The sequence below is a fragment of the Zophobas morio genome, unplaced genomic scaffold, assembly GCF_036711695.1.
Source record: "Zophobas morio isolate AGI-343-1 ecotype UQ-CSIRO unplaced genomic scaffold, CSIRO_AGI_Zmor_V1 ptg000179l, whole genome shotgun sequence".
Lineage (NCBI taxonomy): Eukaryota > Metazoa > Arthropoda > Insecta > Coleoptera > Tenebrionidae > Zophobas > Zophobas morio.
In genome coordinates, this window is record NW_026972283.1 from 112532 (window position 1) to 133931 (window position 21400).

At 22.7% G+C, this 21400-nt stretch overlaps 1 protein-coding gene across 1 annotated transcript; it reads left to right on the forward strand.

Moving 5' to 3' along the window:
* The first annotated feature begins 253 nt into the window (after nt 1–253).
* LOC135145753 (probable E3 ubiquitin-protein ligase DDB_G0283893) lies at nt 254–20234 on the forward strand. Its single transcript, XM_064077899.1, has 49 exons — nt 254–317; nt 1766–1837; nt 1977–2048; nt 2764–2867; nt 2922–3012; nt 3313–3427; nt 3524–3593; nt 3642–3746; nt 3818–3872; nt 3927–4045; nt 4437–4571; nt 5232–5360; nt 5602–5725; nt 5780–6015; nt 6516–6596; nt 7455–7527; nt 8485–8657; nt 9623–9725; nt 9824–9944; nt 10483–10562; nt 10895–10973; nt 11040–11171; nt 11240–11301; nt 11364–11418; nt 11509–11567; nt 11894–11967; nt 12297–12402; nt 13001–13056; nt 13194–13283; nt 13382–13465; nt 13524–13753; nt 13865–14021; nt 14425–14478; nt 14543–14651; nt 14714–14846; nt 15072–15178; nt 15882–15986; nt 16479–16580; nt 16806–16964; nt 17247–17312; nt 17471–17587; nt 17931–18040; nt 18132–18204; nt 18479–18560; nt 18940–19201; nt 19263–19382; nt 19691–19757; nt 19808–19839; nt 20174–20234. The coding sequence occupies exons 4-49, from the start codon at nt 2769–2771 to the stop codon at nt 20198–20200; spliced, it is 4818 nt and encodes a 1605-aa protein (XP_063933969.1). The 5' UTR covers nt 254–317; nt 1766–1837; nt 1977–2048; nt 2764–2768; the 3' UTR covers nt 20201–20234.
* Nucleotides 20235–21400: the final 1166 nt, after the last annotated feature.

The window sequence follows — 21400 nt, forward strand, 5'->3', positions numbered from 1 at the left end:
TATTTGGTAACCTCTGATATTGTATTTATGTATTTTTATTATTATCGATAGTTTCATAAATTTCTATCACTAATGAGTTTTTCATTATTTATGATATTATATAATAATATCTTTTTATTCATAGTGTTTCTAATTTTATTATAATTATATTTTTATTGCTATACTTTAATGCTATATTTATTATATTAAGAAACCAATTCACTATTTTATAATTTTTTTTTATTTGCCATATTAAAATTTATTCATTAGTTTTACTGAGGAGCCTTATAAAGAACTCTTATTGACTCAAATATCCGCTGAAACAAAATATACTGATCGTACTTTTTTTTGGCTTTTTTTTTAAAATTCTTTTTTCTAATATTTGCAAATTTTTTTCTTATATTTACTTTATTCTATTTTATTGTTTTTTAGTATTATTATGTATAACGTTACTTATTTTATTTCTATTATAAAGTTTTTTATACATTTTTATGTTTTTTGTATTTATTATTTATGAGATTATATTTTTTTACTTTTAGTATACATTTCTTTATAAATATTTTTCTTGATTACTCTTACAGTTTCTTTTGTATTTTTTTTACAGAAATTAACTTTTATGTATTTATTTATAATAATTTTAATTGGGATTTACTTTTTATTTATTTATTTATTATTTTATTGAACTCTTTGTAGTTTATTTTTTTTATTTTTATTTATAAAGCTAATACTTTCCCTCTCTTTTTTGTCTCATGTTCTTTTTAACTGTTTTAATACTTTTATAATACTTTTTTGTCTCTTTTTTCTATATTTTTTATGTTTTTTTTTGCTTCTATATTTATAGTTTTCATGTAATTATGTTTATTTGATATTTTCTTTGAAATATTTTAATAAATTTCCTACATTATATACTTTATATATATTTTTTTACATTTTTCTCTTGTTTATTATATTATAAAAATATTGTTTATTTTTCTTTAACTTTAAACGTATAATATATCCTTTTATTTTTTTATTATTTACTTATTTTTTATTATACTTATTAAAATTGTTGTAATTATATTTCTTGTAACTTCTTTATATTTTTTTAATTAATTTTCATTATTTTCTACGGAATGTGTACTTTATTATTGATATATTTTCTTTTTGTTTATATAGTAAAGTTTTTTAACTTTCTTATCCCTTTTAGTAAATTTTTATTATTTTAAATAAAGTGTTCACTTTTATATTTTTCTCATTAATTTTTAGTATACTTCACTATTTTCTTTTTTGTTTATTATATTTGATACTTTCTTATTTATATTGTTTTTATTAAGTATTTCCTTTTTAATTTTCTTTTAATTTCTTAAATATTATAATTTTTTATTATTTTATATTATTCTTACATTTCTATTTTTAAAATACATATTCCATTTTTTTTTAGTCACTCATTAATTTTTTATTATATTCCGATACTTTTTAATTATTTTTTTAGTGGATTTCTTTCGTAATATTACTTTCTATCTTAACAATTTCTTAATGTTTTATTGCTATTATTTAAATGTATTGTCTTCATAATCTTTTAATATAGTTTTCTAAATTTATAGTATTGCCCTTAAAAAAAATCCATGATATTTATTTATTTTCTACTCGCCATTAAAATTTTTTTATTATTATTAATTTTTTTTGTTTTCTTTATTATTTTACTTTATTATTATTTTTTGAATTTATGATTTCTAAATCATTTTAACGCAATTGTGTAAATAATTTTACTTTATAATTTTTTCAAATCTTTTTTTATATACTAAAGACGCTCAATGGATCAAACTAAAGACTTCACAAAAGCTTTCTTCTATTATTCTGAAAGTTTCCGATATTTCACGTAACTTTTTTTATGTAGAAAAAAAATTTCTTTTTATTATATTATATATTTATTTATGTTTTAATTTTAATGTATTTATATGTATTATTATTGGTTTTTATTTTTTATATTACCTTTTTTTAATGAATTATATAAATAGCATTGAAGCAAATAAAAACCCTACAAATTTTTTACAATTCTAATAATGTGGGAAGCATCAGCGAACTAAAAGGTTTTCTCGCATGAATTTTTTATTATGTTATACTGATTTGCTCGTTATTTTTATATTACATTTATGATTATGTTTTTCTTTACTTTATTATATATAATTATGAAAAACGCAGTTATTAGGATACAATTTCTTATATATTATTATTTAAGCTCATTATGTATTTTGAAATTGTTATCTCGGTTTGTTTCTTATTTTATAATTTTCATTAGTTTTAATGAACTTTATATAGTGTCGTTCTTTAGCTTTTTCATCTTAATTTTTTAATTTTTCACAATATTTCGGGCAAATTTTTATTAAGCAACATGAAATTTTAGCTTTATTTTTTAAAAAAATTCTTTACGCAGCTTATTCTTATTATAATTAGTGAATGTTTCTATTGTTTTATATGTGTGTTGTTCTCCATTCAAAGCAGTTGCCATTGGTTAATGGTATTATTTTAGAAATTTTATTATTATAATATTCAAGCATTATATTTAATGTATATTGAAACTAAATTGCATATATTTATTGGTTTCACTTATTTGAGTGCGCATCTAATAAGCCTATTTTATATATATTTTTAACTGTTTGGTATTTATTCGCTCATTAGATTTTATAAATAAATCGCCCATGGACTTACAATGTTTCATTTTTAATTGGCTCATTAAAAATTACAAAATTTTTCATAAGAAAAGCATACTTTTATTATTATGTTTTACTAAAAAAATTCTCCAAGGGCGTATGGAAGAGTGGCGTCTACTTCAAACTGCTTGTTTTTCTCCTGGCCAAACAGAACTCAAAGTCGAGTTTCCTATTCCGTGTGTAGCTAATAACCTCATGGTTCATAGTACTTACTGTTATTTATGGAATATTATCTTTATTATTATGTTATAGATTGATTTTAGTGCTTTTTATGAAAGTCCGAGTCTTGCTTTTGAGCGTTTAGTTTGCCTTCGCTGCAACAAAGTAGTTACTGACAAGCACGGTACACTGCAACGTGATCTATAGTTATAAATTTTCACTATAATAATATACTATTTTTTTAATGAAACATAAATATAATTAATGTATTTTTTTTTTCTATTTCCTACTTTTTTTAGACTAATAATAATATCTTTATTGCTTGTTATTACATCATTTTTTATGTATATTAATGTCCACCAGATTAAATAATTTTTAATGAAACTAATATAAAATTAAATTTTTTCAATAGTTTTTAAGTTTTTGACTTGTAATTATAACTTTGTTATTTATTATATAATCAAACATTTAATTTTTTTTTTAGGTATTTGCGGAATTTGTTGGGAAACTGCTCATCAGTGCCGTGCTTGTCGTAGTATCTATTATGAAAACTTGAAGGCCTTTTTTTGCATCGAATGCGGTTACTGCAAATACGCAAGGTTGCTTATTATTATTACTATTGTTATTCATATTGTTATTGTTATTCTTATTATTCTTATTATTATTATCATTATAATTATTATTATTTCTTTTAGGTTTGAATTTCTTTTATATTGTAAGCGAGCTCTTGTCGACGATTTCATTATTAAAAATGACGATGATTTGGTTTGTTAATATACTCAATCTTATTATTATCATTATTATCTTAAACAGGACAAAGCAAAAGAATTGGTTGATAAGTATTTAAATACTATTTACACATCTCAGCAGCGCTTAATGGAGTATAAGCGAGAACTTCTTGAATATTTTGTTCCAGAGGTAAACTTTCATTATTATTCTTGCTGTGATTATTATTCATTAAGTTTTGGTAAATTTTTTTTTCCCTATAGAATAGGCCCAATAGTGATTCTTCTCTAAAGACTTTTCAAAAAATATACAATTCTGGTTTTTTTTTTGTTTTTTATTCGTTATCATCATCATCATCATTATTATTACTAGACTGCAAAGCCGAGCACGAAATAGTAGTAAATAATTTTTACAAACTTATACTTTTGAAGGAAAAAATTCGTGCTTACCAAAATTCCTTTGAAGAAGCTTCATTGGCTCATAACTATGCTGTATGTACTTTTATTACTTCCTTTTCTCTTTTAATTGACTAAATCTTATTATGTTCGCTTTGTAGCACCTATTTTTAGTAAGTTTTTGCTTTTAATAATATAATTATATCTTTTTTTACTACTAATGTTTTACTTTTATTTATAATATAACTTTTTTTATTTACTTTTATATTTTTTAAATTTATTTACCTTTTTACCTTTTTTTATTTATTTATAATCCCAATCATATAAATCTTTATTATGTATTTCTTTAAACTTATTAGTTTTATTTTTTTTACTTTTTTTTTTGTGATACTAATTTAATTTATTTTTTTGGTAGTCGATAACTTTTCTTATTGATGAATTTATCCTTACGTTTTATGAGCCAATGAATTATTCTATATATTTATAGTCAGTGGCCTCTACTACATCCTGCTGGGGTTGTTCTAATTTGTGGTTCGCTAATGCCCTTCGGATTTTCATTGACTACTCTTCTTTGGAAACCCCAAAGTTTAGCTGCCCTTCTGATTCATTAAATCTTTTGAAGGTCCTTTTAATAATTTTATTTTTTTGAAAAGTAATAATTTTTAATCGAATTTTACTTGCCGCCTCTATTTTATTGGGCCATCAGTGACTGTTAATAGTGCTTGCATTTATTATACTCATTAACTATATAAAATTATAGATGAATGTTTATTGGTTAGTATTTAGTAAACTTCTAATGTTTCTTATTTTTAATTATTACGAACAAGTATTATGTGTCATTCTTTTATTAGTTACTTTTTATCGTCTACTCGCTATTGGCTTCTTTGAGTTATTTAAATAATTTTTTTGTTTTTACATTTTCGCTTCTTTCTATAGTTTTCATCTGTTAACTTGATTTCTCAAACTCAGGTTTAATATTTTCATTCATTATTTATAATATTTTTTATCAAATAAAATTTTATATAAAACTTTATTTTCTCTTTTTGTAATGTCTAATATTCTGCGAATATTATAAAAATCATTATAAATCTGATTGGTCTGGATGTTTTTGTGCCATTTATATTGAAATTATTTTATATAGTTTCTATTAATATTATTCTCCGAATTTTATAACGTGGCTATCTGATTGATATTATGTTTAGCATAATTACTTTGCGGTATTCCAATTTTAACAATATTTTTATATTGTCATTTTTTAATTTTTTTTATTTTCTATATAAAGAATATATACTTTTCGTTCCGGCATTCCCCGCACCTGAACGTTTTGAAAAGAAAACTTTTGTGTTTGTTGCTTAAAAATGACGAAGAATTACTGAAACTCCTTCTCAACTTAATAAATAGCAGCTTGCAAGTATTATTTTCATATTAATGTTATTCTTGTCTTTTTTTTAATTATAATGATTATATATTTTGTTTAACAATTTTATTGTGAATGAGGATGTGTTTTTTATATATTTTTATAGTCCTTTTTTTATTTAATGTTATTATCACTTTCTGATATAATTTTTTTAATAGCTCCTATAATTTTACTGAATATTATTACTTTTCTATCGCTTTTTTTATTTTTTAATTTCTTTACATGATATTATTAGAAATTTCTTAGCGCCGGCGGATGCAATGGATTCACAGTTTTTCTTTATAATAATGTTTTATTATTAAAAGAGTTAAGCGCAGTTCTGGATATAGATAGCTACTGGGAATCTTTATTAAAAACTAGTACACTTTTTCTTTATATTTTTTTTAATTAATTCAATATTGTGTTTGTTCCAGTATTTGGAATTTTTAAAGAGTCTATTGATAAAATTGGCCCGTTGGTGGCTCATTGCGTTACTCTTCCATTATTGGACATTATTACTACCCAATGCAAAATCGAAAATAGCGTTTTACTTGAACAAAACGTTTTGCCTTCGTTTTCTTGCGAAATGGAACTACTATTATTGGCCAGTTACGCTGACTGGAAGGACGAGCACGTATCCTTTAAAAAATGGTGTGTCCGTTATAACAAGGTCCAAAATTTATATGTAAATAATTTTATAATTTCATAACTAATAAAATAAAATTTATATTTTAAAGATAGCAAAAAATATTAAATTAATATGAAACCTTAATTTTGTATATATTCCTAACATTAGAAGACTTTTATCTTTGTGTACTTTTTTTTTTATGAATTGTCTATTTATAACTATATTATTGTTATTATTAAAAAAAAAAATTATATGTCAGATAATATTTAGTATATCTGTTTTCCTACTAAACATTAAGGAACCACAAGAAAATATTAAAAAATTAGAAAATTTTTATATTGATAACAACAATATATTAATTAAATGGATCCATAATTTTCTAGCTCAGCTGATATTATTTTTTTTTATATAATGAAATCTATTCTGTATAAATATATTAATCCCTGTATCCCTGTATTATTAATTTATTAATATAAAATAAAAGTGTAAAAATTATTTTATACTTTATTAATATCAACTTTTTTGTGAATATTTTTATTAAGGTAAGCACTGACGTCTTGTACGCTGAAAAGTTGAAATACTTTTTAAGTTGGAAACAAAAAACTCATAGAACTTTTGGAAAAGTACTGCTTTGTTATCTAACTTTCTTATATTTATCTGTGCACTTTTTTTAAAATTTATTTTTAATACTAATTATCTTTTCTATGCTTTCCATTCTTTTTTTATTTTTTTATTGAAATATTCACTTTGCATTGCTACTATGATTTATTTAAAATTAATTTTTTTAATTATGCTTTTGTTATCTTTACTGTATAATTTTTTTTGCATTTTATTCTTTTCATATAATATTTTTTGCTGTACATTTTATTATTATGTTATTTTTCTACAGCTATTCAGTTTGCATTGCTTTCAATATTAAGATGCTATTATAAATTTTCTATTATTTTTATATTTTCTATTTTTCTTACTTTTGTCATTTATCCTTTTTTTATTATTATTTTTGCTTTTCCATTTAATTATTGGATTTAATTTTTGGTTTATATCATTTAATTTTTACTGAATTTTTTTTTTTAATTTTTAATCATTCGTCTATTTTTACTTTATTATATTTCTTTATATATCTTTGCTTTCATTTTATTCAGTATTATTTTATTTAACTTCACTATTTTTTTAATTTTTTTTTATTTTTTAGTTCGCTATTTTTACCGTGTGGTTGCATATTTCTATTCTCTGTATCTTTTAATTTACTTTCAATCTTTTTTTGCTATACTTTTACTTTATCAATATATATGCAATACTTTTCTTTATTTCTAGTGATTTATTAAAATAATTCTTCGTATTCCATATTTAAATATTTTTTTTAAATGTTTATCTTGTTTTTCCTAACCTTTTGTCAGTTGTATTGCTTTGTTGATTGTGGATATTTATTTTCTATCACTTATTTCCCATCACTATTTTTATTTTGTTTTTTTATAATCAAGCGGACGAATGGCGATTCTATGGGGCTTTTGCTGAAGCGGCTTCTTTTTACTCCCGTTTCTCCTGAATTACGAAGTTTTTATCAAATTATATATTTTATTTATATAAATATTAACTTAATCATTTTATTTACTTTTCTTTATTATAATATAATAAAATATATGAATAAACTTTTCTAAATCTTTTTTTTACTTGATTTTTTTAATTATATTTTACGGGTTACGAAATTTTTTGCTATTTTTTTTATTGTTTTATGAATTCTTTATTTTTTTTTAAAAGATATTTTCTTTTATATAAAAATATAATAAATTTTTATATATAAATACTATTTTATTTTCTTTCTTGCCTCAAGGTTTTAATTTTTCACATAACCATTAGTTGCTTTAGAAACTTTTTTTCATATTTTTAGTGAATTCTTTTCATTTCTTTGGAATTTTTATTTCTATTTTAATTAATTGTTTACATTTATTAGTTTATATTCTTTAACTTTAGTTTATTATTTTTAAACATTTTTATATTTGTTAACTTGAAACTATTTTAAATTTATTATCCTATTTATAATTTTTTGGATAAATTCTTTATTTGTTTTATTTTATCGCATTATTTTTATGCATAAATATTATATATAAGAAAATTTTTACTTCAATATTAATATTTATAATATATATTAACTTTAATAATTCTATTTAATTCTTATTATATTTAATACCTTATTCCATTATTTTATCTTTATTTACTCCATGTTTTAATTTTTGTTTATTATAAATATATATTAATTTATATATTTATCTATTTTCATTTTTTTTTTAAATAATATATTATATTTTTAGTTTTATATTTCATTTATTTTTTTTGTGTATATATTTTTTTATTTGCAGAATAAGTTTCTATTAAGTTTGATATTTCTTTTAATATATTTATAACACATACTTTTTAATTGTCATGTATATATTTATATATTTTTTTTAATATATATTCTCTTATACTACATCAATTATGTTTAAATTTCATTCGTGTACACTAAATTTATAGCTGCTACTTGTAAGCTTATACAAGCGCTCGTCATAACTCCTTTCCGGCGCTTCAAACTCCTCGAGTTTCTTCTAAGTCTTCTTGGAAATGTTGGTGAAGCCGAAACACATTCTAGCGAATTTGTGAATTTGTTTATGGTGCTCTCTGAAGGTGCTACCGAAAAACCTTTTTTGGTACCAATTATTTTTAAATGTTTGTTTTAAACAAAAAAAAATTCATATTATTCAATGAAGTATAAAAAAATAAATTAAAAATAAGAATGCAATAAGAATAATATCAAATTTGTATATAAAATCTTTAATATTTTTTTCTTATTTTTTTATATTTATATAAGATATAAAAATAAATAATAAATGTAAACTTATAAAGGACTTTTAAAATAATATTTTATTTTATAAATATGATAACATGAACTTTTAAAATTTGTAATTATAAATATAATTTTAAAAATGTGACGCTTTTTGATTATAAATTTTGAAAGTATAATAATATCACTAAAATATTTACTTTAAAATTTTTTTTTAGATTTTAAAACTAAAAATTAAATTTTCTATATAAATTTAAATTTTTAAAATAATTAAATATTGTAAATGCGGTTGGGTCTGTTAAAAGAAAAAATATTCGCTAATTATTATGCAAAAGTAAATCTATGCAAATTATAATAAGCCATCAACTTTTTTTCCAGACTTTTTTTTTGCATTTATTTTATGTCGGCTTTATTTCATTTTTTATATATAAAAAGCATTAAAATGTTGCTTAAATTTTTTTTTATTGAGGTTAACATTCTTATTTTTTGCTTTTCTAGCATTTTTCTTTAAACTATATTATTATTTTCTTATTCGCTTATTATATTTATATAATATTATACATATTTTTATTTTATTTATATACTCTTCTTTATTATACTTTTTCTATACAATTCAATACGTGTATATTTAGTCTAGCTATTATTATTCTTTTTTATTTATATTTTTATATTTTTTTATAAAATTATATTTTATTTTTATTCTATGTTCCAATAAGCTGTATTTTTTATATCTTTTTTATTTATTTTATGAAATATATTATTAATTATGCAAGTATTATTAATTATAGTTTTGCTGTTAGCACATCATTTATTTATAATTATTATATCTAGACTTTTCGAGGTATTTTGCCGCTTCTTTGCTATTATATTTCGAATGAAAACGAAAAACTTAAAATTTTAGAAACGACCAATAAGAAGCCTCGTTTAGAGACCGGTTTATATTATTATTATTTTTATAACCAATATTCCCTAGAATTCTTAACATTATTTGTGCTTTAGTATTAGAGAAACTTTTATATTAACACTTTTCAGGCTTCGCCATGAAAGTTTATTCGACAATTCTTCTTGAATTTATTACCAACCCAAGTGTGTACGCTCGTTTCAAGAAACTTAATGCTGTCACTATCGTTTTTGATGCTTTTCTGACATTAAGGTTATCGTTATATAACTAATATAAATAATTATAATCAATAAATGCAATAACTTTATTATATTAATAACACTTATATAATTTTCTTATATTTACTAATAAGATGTTAAAATTATAATTAATGATACCTTATTTAATAATTATGTTTAGTGACTGCAATAAAACTTTTTATTTTTATTATTTTATAATAATGTAAATCTAATATTTAAATATTAATAATAAATATCTTTATTATTAGTATATTATTTATAATAGTAATACGTAAATACAATGAAATATTAATATTAATATTAATAATCCCTCTTTAATTTTATATGTCATATGTAACTACAATATTCACTATTTATTAGATTTTAGTTATATTTCTATAATAATAAGTAAATTCAATAATTAATATTACAAACCTTTTTTTACGCTTTAAAATGTATTAATAATAAGTGACTATAATAAATATATTTTATAATATGTGAGAACAGTAAATAAGTACAAATAATAATAATAACTATAATAAAACTTTATTTTACCTATATATATCCCCCAGATCCCTCCTATATAACCGAACAAAGTTTACTAGCGAAGCTGAAACTTCATTAAATTCTGTGCTTGACAAACTAACCACTGGTTACTTTTCTTTTATTATTATTATACTTTTGCTATATTAATAAATTTTTTTATTATTATTCTTTAATAGAATGCTTTTCTTTTATCTATTATTATAACTTTTTTTTTATTACTTTTCAAACATTTAAGTAAACGGCATATATATATACGTATTTTTATTATGTCTCTTTTAAAAGTATATCGCATGTATACTTTTTTTTTATTATATCTTAATAATTATAGTTAAATGTATATATTTTATTATTATTTTTATCTTTTTTATTATAATAGTAAAAAATAATATATTTTATGTATTTTTTAAACTTTTATACTTTTTTTATAATCATGAATAGGCTCAAAAAATGAAGCACAAAGTTTTATAATTGCGTGCTTTGAAAGTCTTTCGAAACGAGCCTACGAGGGCAATATTCGGTCTCCCGCTTAATTTTTATTCTTGGCCAATGTCGTTGTTACGTGTTCTTTTTCTTTATTGACTAGACTGTTTCTCTTTGAAAAACTCTGCAATATCATTTGTCCGGATCCCCCCAAAAATGAAGTTTTACTTATTTTAGAAAAAAAATCAACCCAAGAAGAGTTTATTCGAGGACGGATGTCCAAAAATCCTTATCGGTTATTATTATTATGTTTTATTATATATTATTTTTATTATTATTTATTACTTTCACTATACATAATAGTTTAAGCGAATTGATCACTAAAGACTCAAAAGTAACTGCTACTGGAGACTCTTCCGCAGAAAGTTTTTTTTTCTCTTCATTAATTCTTTTTTATTGGTTAATTTATCATTGACTTTACTTTTAGCGCCAACTATGCGTGATATAAAAAACAGGATTTGTGAACAGCTGGAGCTTTTTGGGTTCTTACTTGTTCCGATTTTATTACTTATTTTTTGAATCAGTTTTACTATTAAATAATTATAATCGTTTTATTTATTGATTTTACTTAGTTTAGTAGAAGACGACTTTGGCATGGAGCTTTTGGTCCACGACAAAATCATCAAACTTGGTATACATTATTTCTTATCAATACTTTTCTTCAAGTTTTTGCTTTATTTTAATTTTTTATTAGTTAGGATTTATATATTTTTCATTATTTATTCCCTTGTAATCATTCTATCGTTTGAAAGTGTTATCCTTATTATTATTAATATTATATATCAATTTTTATATTGTTTCTGTTTGTTACTTTTTCTTATTTTTTACTGAAGCTCAAAATATTAATTATTCAAATTATTATCATCTTTTGTTTTTTATTAACTTTGTTATTCCGTAGTTTTCTACTTTTCTCATGACAACAATCTATATAAATTATGTCAATATTTTTAATGATAGAGCTGCCTGTTGAAGGTGTATACGAACACGTTTGGAAGCCTCACTTTATCAACTCTAACAAACCGAACACAAAAGTTTATTTGTTTACTTTTTATACTTTTATTATAATTTAACCTAAAAAATAATGAAAAGACTTTTTTTTAAAAGCGATACATTTTTGTCGTTAAGTCATAATGTATGAAATTGCGGTTTTTTTATATTAGCCTATTAAAATAAGTACTGACTTTTTTTTATTAAATGGATTTTTTAAATCATTGAAACGAATAACAAATAAAAATTTATATTTTTTATTTCACTAATATTAATTATCTACTTTGAAAATGTTGAATTTCAAAATGTATCATGACCCATAAGAACTTTTATAAATAAGAATTTTCATCTTTTTTTTATTTTCCTTTTTAAGGTTCCTCCAATGGTCGTCGTTTACCGCTTGCAAGGTTTGGACGGCGAAGCCACTGAAGATATAGTAGACTCCATTGAAGCTTCCGATGATGAGGATGTTAATACGGGTGGCCGCTTTTCACTTTTTTAATGCTTTTATTTTCATAACGATATTACTGAATTTATTAAGTTGTTACATAATAATAATAAACAAATTATGGTATTTTCAATATAAATATCATATAAATTAACATATATATTATAAAACATAAAGAAATAAACTGGAACGATTAAGTAATTTCATTATTATATAATATTTATTTTTGATAAGTTTTCTTATAACTTCTATAAAAAAATTTTAATGTTTGTTTATAATAATTGTTTTATAATGTTTGAAAGTTATATATTATATATTATAATATGGAGAAATAATGATGAATATTAGAATGATAGTTATAATAAAACTATTATGAATAGTAATTATAGAATTGCTCTAGTTTAATTGATTGTTAACAATAATATGAATGGCGAAAATTATATTGTGTGTAATAATAACGAAGTGAACGGTGGAATAATAATTAATAGTAAACCTAGAAAAACTATTATTAATAATAAACTATTGTAACTTTATTAATAGTTAACTAATATAACTATATTAATAATGTTAATGGTATGAATTTTATAATAATTAAAGATTATTATCTGTACATTTATTCTTGACATTAGAATTAAAATATGAAATAACAAAAGTCTTGCAGCAGTGCGACGGGCTAGTTATAATGGTATTTTATTATTATTATTATTATTATTATTATTATTATTATTATTATTATTATTATTATTATTATTATTATTATTATTATTATTATTATTATTATTATTATTATTATTATTATTTTATTATTATTATTATGTCTAGATAAAAATGCTAAGTGATATCGTCGATTTTAAAGCTTCAAAAAACTTAACTTTGCTAATATTGAAACTTTTGAGCTGTTCTATGATAAAAGTATTTTTAATAATGTTGATCGTTTGGTGAACTTTATTTTACAATATTGTTTCTATTATTATTATTATAGTTATTATCATCACTACTATATATATCAGAGCAATATTCTGGCTTTGATTTGCGACAAACAGTTTAACGCTGTGGAACTTTTACTAAACACTCTAATAAATGCCTTTTCAAAAGTTTATTATTTTTCCTTTTTGTTAGCGCTTTGGCCAATAAAATTTTTCTAACGTGCAGAATGCGCACGTAAACATTATCCACCGGCTTCTTCTCCTTATAGAAACGCTTGTCGAGGCAGCCAATGAAAACTTTTATTCTACTCCTCTTAACGGCTCTCTATTTCAAGACCATGAAAAGCTTATTGGGGACTACCAGCTTTCAGTATTTTTAGAGAAAATGAATGACACCGAAATTACGGCCAATAACAAAGTGTCTAAAGCCATGGCCAGCATTCTGCCCTACTTAACGTATTATTTCTCTTTATTATTTATTGTACTTTTATATTATATATATAATATTTATACTTATATCATTCTACGCTATAATTTTTGTTGTTTTTCATAAAATATAAAAAATAGTTACGGAAGAGAAACAAATATTAACCTCCTTTTGTCCCACTTTTCTTCTCTTAACTTTGAGCGCCTCGACGTGGACGCTTCACTCGAAAAATGCATGATTCACTTTTGCCAGATGGTCACTTCTCTTAAAGAAAATTCAACAGGAACCCACTTGAAGGTTATTTTAACTTTTATAAGCTAATTTGGCGCTGTTTTAGTTTCATGTTCCTTATGCTGTTATTCTAGTAATCGATACTCCACATTCACTATAATAATAAAAGTAAACATGGTATTAATCACAATAATTATCATACTTCTACTAATTGAAATTTACAGAAGTCAGTAAAACAATATTTATAAAAATATATTTAATTATTATACTGGTGAATTTATTAAAAATACTTGTAGAGGACAACAATAGCCAATGGATACAAAATATATATCGTATTTATAAGATTATAATGGTAGAATTTTAGTGATTTCTAAAGTATATATAATAATTATAAATATATTTGGTATATTAATATATTAATATAGGGGTATTATAGGAATTTGTTAATACTTATTCTAATTGAATACAGATGGCCATCATTAGACAAGGAATAGTCGATAATGCCGTGAATTATATTTCCGAGGTTTTCAATGTTTTTTTTTAATGAAAAATACTAAATATGTCATTATATCCCTTAATTATTTTAGTGTATTCCCGAACATATTTTTGATAATAATGGAGTATCGCATGATAATTATGACATTTCTGAACTTCTTTCGAAACCTTCTCTTCCTTACGCACTAGAATTCTTAGCAGGTTTTATTATTATAATTATTATAACTATTATTATTATTGTCACTATCGTTATTATTTTATAGGAATGGCTCGCAATAACCTTCCATCTCAGAAAATTATACAGAAATGCATTAAACCTCTTCATGTTTTAGAACGCGTTACGTCATTGGATAGTGTTTGCGCTACAAAGAAACAATCAAAGCGAGCAGATGTGGGGTACTTGTTTGTATATTTTTTTTGTGAATAATATTTTTATATTTATTTATTATTATTCATTAAAATATCCTTCTTCTATTAAACTATTTCTTATAAATAAACTTTTCATATTTTTTTTATATGTTTCATTTGTAAATTTTTTATTTTTTTATTAACTGTACTATCCTACTTATTTATTTTGTTTATTCTTCTATATAATGTACCTTTTATAATTACGCCTAATAGAACTCTTGCTGAAAACTTGTTGGAATCCTTAACAGATCCTGTTATAAATGAAGCAGTTCAAACTGTTCGGGAAGCTACAAAAGCCTCCAATAGGAGACTTGCCCTCGGTAAAAACGTTTACCCAACCTATTTCTAATGCCCGTTATATTATTATTGTGATTGGTTTTTTTTATTTTATTAGTGGTTATTATATTCTAACTCTGCTTTTTATTGTAATTAGTATCTTATCGGCTTTCAAAAAATTCATTGATAATTTACTACTTTGTAGAATTATAATGAAACATTTTATACAAGTTTTTATATAAAATTCTTATTAAAACTACCACTGTTTTACTAATTGTGTTTTTTTAATAATTAAATTTTTAACGTTTTTGCTATTAAATATAATTTTGTACCCATTTTATTTATTAATGCTATCATTTCTATATCTTGTGTGTTGAATCTATTTCTTTCTTATAATTCGTTAGCGGTTATGTATTATACTATGTTTCCCATATTATTGCTTGCTTCAACGAGTTTTATTATTGTGATAAATATATTTTTTATTTTTGTTTTTTCTGTGATATGTTATAATATTAAATGTGTATTCCTTTCTACTATATCTTTTTTTATTTTATAAAATTTTTTAAAAATCATTTTTGTTACTGTCTATTCTGTTCCTTGCTTCTTTTTGTTTTTAATGATTATTTAATGTCTTTTATTAAATTTTTTATTTTTTGTTATAGTCATCTGTATCTATTACTCCTACTTCCCTTTTTTTGGTGCTTATTATCATTACTTTCCATAATAATTTCGTAAATTATTTTTTAGCCAAAAGAAATCAACTTTTAAAGGAAATGGGCTTTAAAACCGAAAAAGGAAAGACCATTATCGTCCCTGCTGAAGAGCCAATAGGAATGGGGGATTTGGGTTTTTGTTTATCATTATAATGAATATTATAGAAATATTAATATTTCTATTATTAATATGAAGTTATCGATTTATTCATTATAATTCTTCATTCATCAATTACCTATATTTTTTTAATTCTGTTAAAGTTTTGTTTTTCATGTTTTCAATATTATTATAAACATTTTTTCTTGTTTCTTAAATTATCTCTTTATTAAATTGTTATTATTGTTTAATTATCATTAATATTATGTTTGTTATTTTTATTATTAAATATTACCATCTATATTTTTTATACATAAAACTTTTTATTGTTCCTTTCGTCTTTCTTAAATATTATTTTTTATTAAGCATTCTTAAAGTCCAATAGCCGTAATAATAAAATAGTAATGAACATAATTATAATACCTTTTTTTACTTAATATAGTATTTATTTTTTAAATTTACTGTGTATTGCTTATTAAAGAAATACTAATATCTTTATGAATTCATTAAAATTAAACGTTTACCTAAACAAAGCTGAAGACTCTGGCCACACGTGCCTCATCTGCCGGGAAGGATACCTTTACAAGAGTGAAGAAGTTTTAGGGGTTTACGTTTATTATAAAAAAATCCTATTGGGTATCTCCTATTTATTATTGTTTTTATTGGTTCAAATATATTATTAATAATTTCTGATATTTTTGTGTTGTTGCATTCATTTTTACTATTATGTTTTTGTTTCTATCGGTTTTATTTATGCTACTTTTCGGTTGGTCGTAACTTTTACCATTTTTATTATTTCAATAATAAAAGTAATTTATTATTATTTTTGTTAATTTTAATTTTTATTGGTTCTTTTTAAAGACGACTCCGATATGCTAGAAGCTAAGGATTCTCACGACAGTTCCGATTGTGTAGGATCTTCTAACTTGTCTCAGTCGGCCCCTCTATTGGGCCGCTCGGCATCTCTATTGGATCGGAAGAACAGTGACTTTTGCATTGTTAAGGACGATCCTTTTCAAGGTTCATTATTTTCCTTGAAAAATATATTAAACGAAATAATAGTTTATTTAAGTACTTTTTCTCAATTTTTTATATTTTTTTTCCGTTTTATTTTTTACTTTATTCGTATATGTCTCCAACTTTATTTTATAAATTTTTTTAATGCTTTTTTTTTATATATAAAAACTTTTCTATATTATCTTTTTATATTTATTTTTTATATATATATTTTCCTTATATTAAAATTATTATATTTCTTATAAATGTTTCCTTAACCTTCCTTATGTTTGTTATTATTATTAGGATATTCCACTGTTTCTCATTTTAATATCGTTCATTTTTCTTGCCACGAAGAAGCAGTTCGCATTGGTACTTTCATTTTTTTTTTTTCGTTATTATATTATCTATATCACTTTTTTTCATATATAATTAGTGTTTCTGTATTTAATTATTTAATTATTCATATTATTCCTATAATTGTTTATTATATTTTTTATTTTAAATTTGTTTTTATATTTACTTTTTAGACAAAACTAAAGGAAGACATTCACTTTCTGAATGGGAAGGAGCCACTCTTCGTAACGATAATACAAAGACGAACAATTTATTTCCAATCTGCGGCCCAAATAATAACATGTATCCCAGTGAGTCCTTGCTTATATTACTCCCTTATTTGGAAATATAATATATATATTACTTTACTAGTACTTATTAATTATAGATTCGTTATTATTATTATTATGTATGTTGCGTATAATTATGGTTTATAATACCTTCTTTATTCTTTATGTAAACATTATTATTCTATGACTCCTTCATTGTTATTTATCATTTATACTTTATATTACTATCATTATATTTATATATTTTTATATTTTATAATTATTATTTATAATACATTTCCATCATTACTGTTATATAAATTTATAATTATTATTACTTATACTTTATATTTTTATATCCTTGTAATTATTATTATTTGTGAAGTTTATGTGGAAAAATACTTTTGCCGCATGTCCATTTCGAACGATTTGGCGCGTTTCCGTTGTGTCGTCCACGACTTAAAAACATTGTTGAAACGTTTTGCCTGCCGAAAAGTATTTCTAAATATTAATAAATAAAAATATACTTTAACTGTAATATTAGTGTTAATAGTAATAAATAAATAACAATCTGAATAATAAATAGTCCTTCAGCGAAGACAGTTTAGGAGGCGGAAGAGAAAGCAATATTGGTCTTGTGATTTATCAACTTCAACTTGGTGGGTTCACTATTTTTATTTTATTAATAATACTATTATTATTTAAATTATAATTATATATAATAATACTTGACCTATAGAACTTCTCTCGCTTATACCATTAATTTTTCAAACTTTTGATAAAATAAAAAGATATATACTATTTTAAAACTTAATTGGTAGTTAAAATTGTAAGCTTTCATTATATTTATTGATATAAACAAAACTAAAGTTTTTATGTAATATAATTGGCTAGTTTGACTTTAATATTTTTTTTTGAATAAATGGCCTGTAGGGTTGTACCTGCTTGACGTTAAAGGTGACCAACGTAAAGTTTTTGCACCGCTTTTGTTTTCTTTTTTGGAGACTTATGAAACGTAAAGCGTTTTATTAATTATAATATTTTTTTTCTTTTTCTATACCAGATAATATTTATCATTTTTATTTATAATACATTTTATTTTTCTTTTTTTTTATAAATAATTATACATATTATTTGCTTTTTTTTGTATTTTTATTTTTTTATATTATTTTTTTACTTTATTGTGATATCTAGTCTTTACTTATTACAATATTCTTTCTTACTTTTACTTACAATATAATAAATTTATTTTTCTGATTTATTCATTTTTTGTAGTATTTTTTACCTTTATTCTTTCATTCTTTTATTTTGCTAATAAATAATATTTTGCTTTTCCAAATTTATTATATCTCCTTTTTTCAATTTATTAATTATTTATGTTTCCTTAATTCTAGTGAAGTGGATTCTCCCGATAACGCGCTCTATTTCCTCGCGCTCTCTCTTTTTATTTTCTCTCATGATGATTGGCTAACGCATCGATGCGAGTTTTTAAAGCGCGTTATTAGATTGGCTCACTCGTTATACAATTCTGAAGCTACGGATGAGAAACTTATTGGCCCTCGTAACCCCAGCAACTTTAATTTAACCAATTTTAGTGAACCCGCCGTTTTCAGCGTTTATAAGCCATTCATTGTTTATTGGATTTTTATTGATCAGGTTTGCGTTGTTATTGTTATTATTTATTTATTTATTTTTATATTTATTTATTTATTAATAGATTCAACAATTTACAAAAGGAGCAGAATGTTTTTCTTTGAAAAACAAAATTTTGAAATCTCCTCGACTGTATGAACTTTTTTGCAGTGCGGATCTTCAATTATTAGAAATGGCTAAAAAGGTTTTTTTACTATTCATTTAAAAAAAAATACGTATTTTTATTAATTTTTTTAATGTTTTTTAAACAATTCCTTCTTTTTTTAATTTTTTTATAACCACTTTAATTCTTATTACTCTTATTCAAATGCTTAAAACATTCTTTACTTTTTTTTTAGTTTTTCTTTTATTTAATTTCATTTAATAAATCCTTAAAATAATTTTACTGCTTTTTTCCAAAATAAATTGTTTTATAAACTTACTTTTAACTAGATTCCTAATCGATATTCACTTATATTGATAATTTATATTTTATATAAATTTTTTTATCAGATGCTTAAAACAATCAGCGCTCAATGCGAATCTCAGGACTGTTTTGAAGCCTTATTTTCTTCCTCTCGTATTATAATTATTTTTTTTATAGTTTTAGTAAAAACTGTTTATTTTCAGAATACTCTTCTCTTATTGGTGAAGAAACTTCGGTGATTTCTTTTCTTTCAAGTTTTTTAAAAAAGGGAGAAGATTTATAGTGTTTTGAATATTTTATAACGTTTATTTATAACTTATAAAACCTTGGAATCTGCACCTCTAGTGTTTTTAGTGAAATTATTTTTTTTAATACTTTAGGAATACTTAATTAAATTTATAAAATTTGTTATAAGTTTGTAATATCTCCAAAGTTTCATAGCTTTATTTTAAGTGACAAATTCATTTTCATATTTTTGCGTTATAGTGGCAAATATCGCATAAGTTTAATTAATAATAATTAATTTGCAATATTGACAGCATTAAATATGTTATTATAAAAATAATTAGGAGTGCGTCTATGTACTTCAGTGTTAATGGCTAACATTCATCTGACTGGTAATGGCAATTAAAAACAGTTTATAAAGGCTCGTTAACTAACTCTATAAGGAAAGAGATTTAATGATGACCCAGTTAAAATTAATTGTTTTATTTGTATAAAATTACATAAAGATTTGTTCTCTCTTTCACAACGAACGTGATTCATTGATTGTAAGAAAAATTAAAAAAGAAATAAGCAAGATGACTATGTTAAAACAGTTCATAAAGACCTAAGTATATTTGCAATGATCTAAACTGATTGCCAGCAAAAAGAAAAAATTAAAAAACCAATAAAATTACTACTATTTATTAAACATTGTATAAGGATCTGTAATTTTTCTTTATGGAGAAACGTGAATCAATAATGCAAGATAAAATTTAAAAAAGAGTTGAGAAGGATGGATTTGTTAGAACAGATCAACGTGTTATTAAGATCTTGTTGAGTACCTTTCACAACGAACGTGATCTAATGATGGCCAAAATAATTGAAAGATTTAAGTGAAAATTCTTTTATTATGGAAATTGTGCTTAACCCGAAATTAATATAGTTTGACTATTTACGACAAATGAACTTTTACGAAAAGCGCCGACAAGTAGATTTGCTGCGGCTCGTTCTCATTAATTTAAGAATAATAATCTGACAAACAAGCTGAATTTTAAGACGGTTTCGCTCAAGCTAAAGTCACATCAATTTTAAGATCAATAAAAATGTTTTTAAAGTAAGCCGTGTTAAAATGCAAGAAAGAATTTTTTTCTTCTTATATATAATATATGTCAACGGCGCTCAATTTTGTCCCTTACGGTGTAGAGGTACTTTTTTAACTTCCCAAGGAGTCAATTTTAACAACCTGACCCTTAATCGGTCTTACCTCAATGCGCGAGCGCGTCCCTTATGCTCGATTTATTTACCTTCATCTTGCCTTAATGCGATATGTGCGCTGCCTCCTAGGTTGTGGATCTAGGCTAAGTTAGGCTTATTCAGAGTTATGCTTATAAACTTCAGCTATTTAGTTTGGTACCTTAAGTGGAGGTATATTTTGTACCTTTTGGTGCTTGCGACTGTTAGCTATTCTCGATGCTTTCGTTTTAGTTCAGTACCCTCTATGGTGGAGCGAGCATTGTGGTTTGCCTCCAGGCTTACCCATTAAAAAAAAGTTTGTGCCTTCATTCAAAATTTTGCAGCCCTGCTTCCAGTTA

What these genes read in the sequence shown, in the direction of transcription:
- LOC135145753 (XM_064077899.1), top strand. Translation starts at nt 2,769, where the DNA reads ATGGAAGAGTGGCGTCTACTTCAAACTGCTTGTTTTTCTCCTGGCCAA. An exon ending in CATTGGCTCATAACTATGCT is followed by an intron (nt 4,046 to 4,436) that starts GTATGTACTTTT and finishes ATATATTTATAG; the next exon opens with TCAGTGGCCTCTACTACATC. An exon ending in AAATAATAACATGTATCCCA is followed by an intron (nt 17,588 to 17,930) that starts GTGAGTCCTTGC and finishes TTATTTGTGAAG; the next exon opens with TTTATGTGGAAAAATACTTT.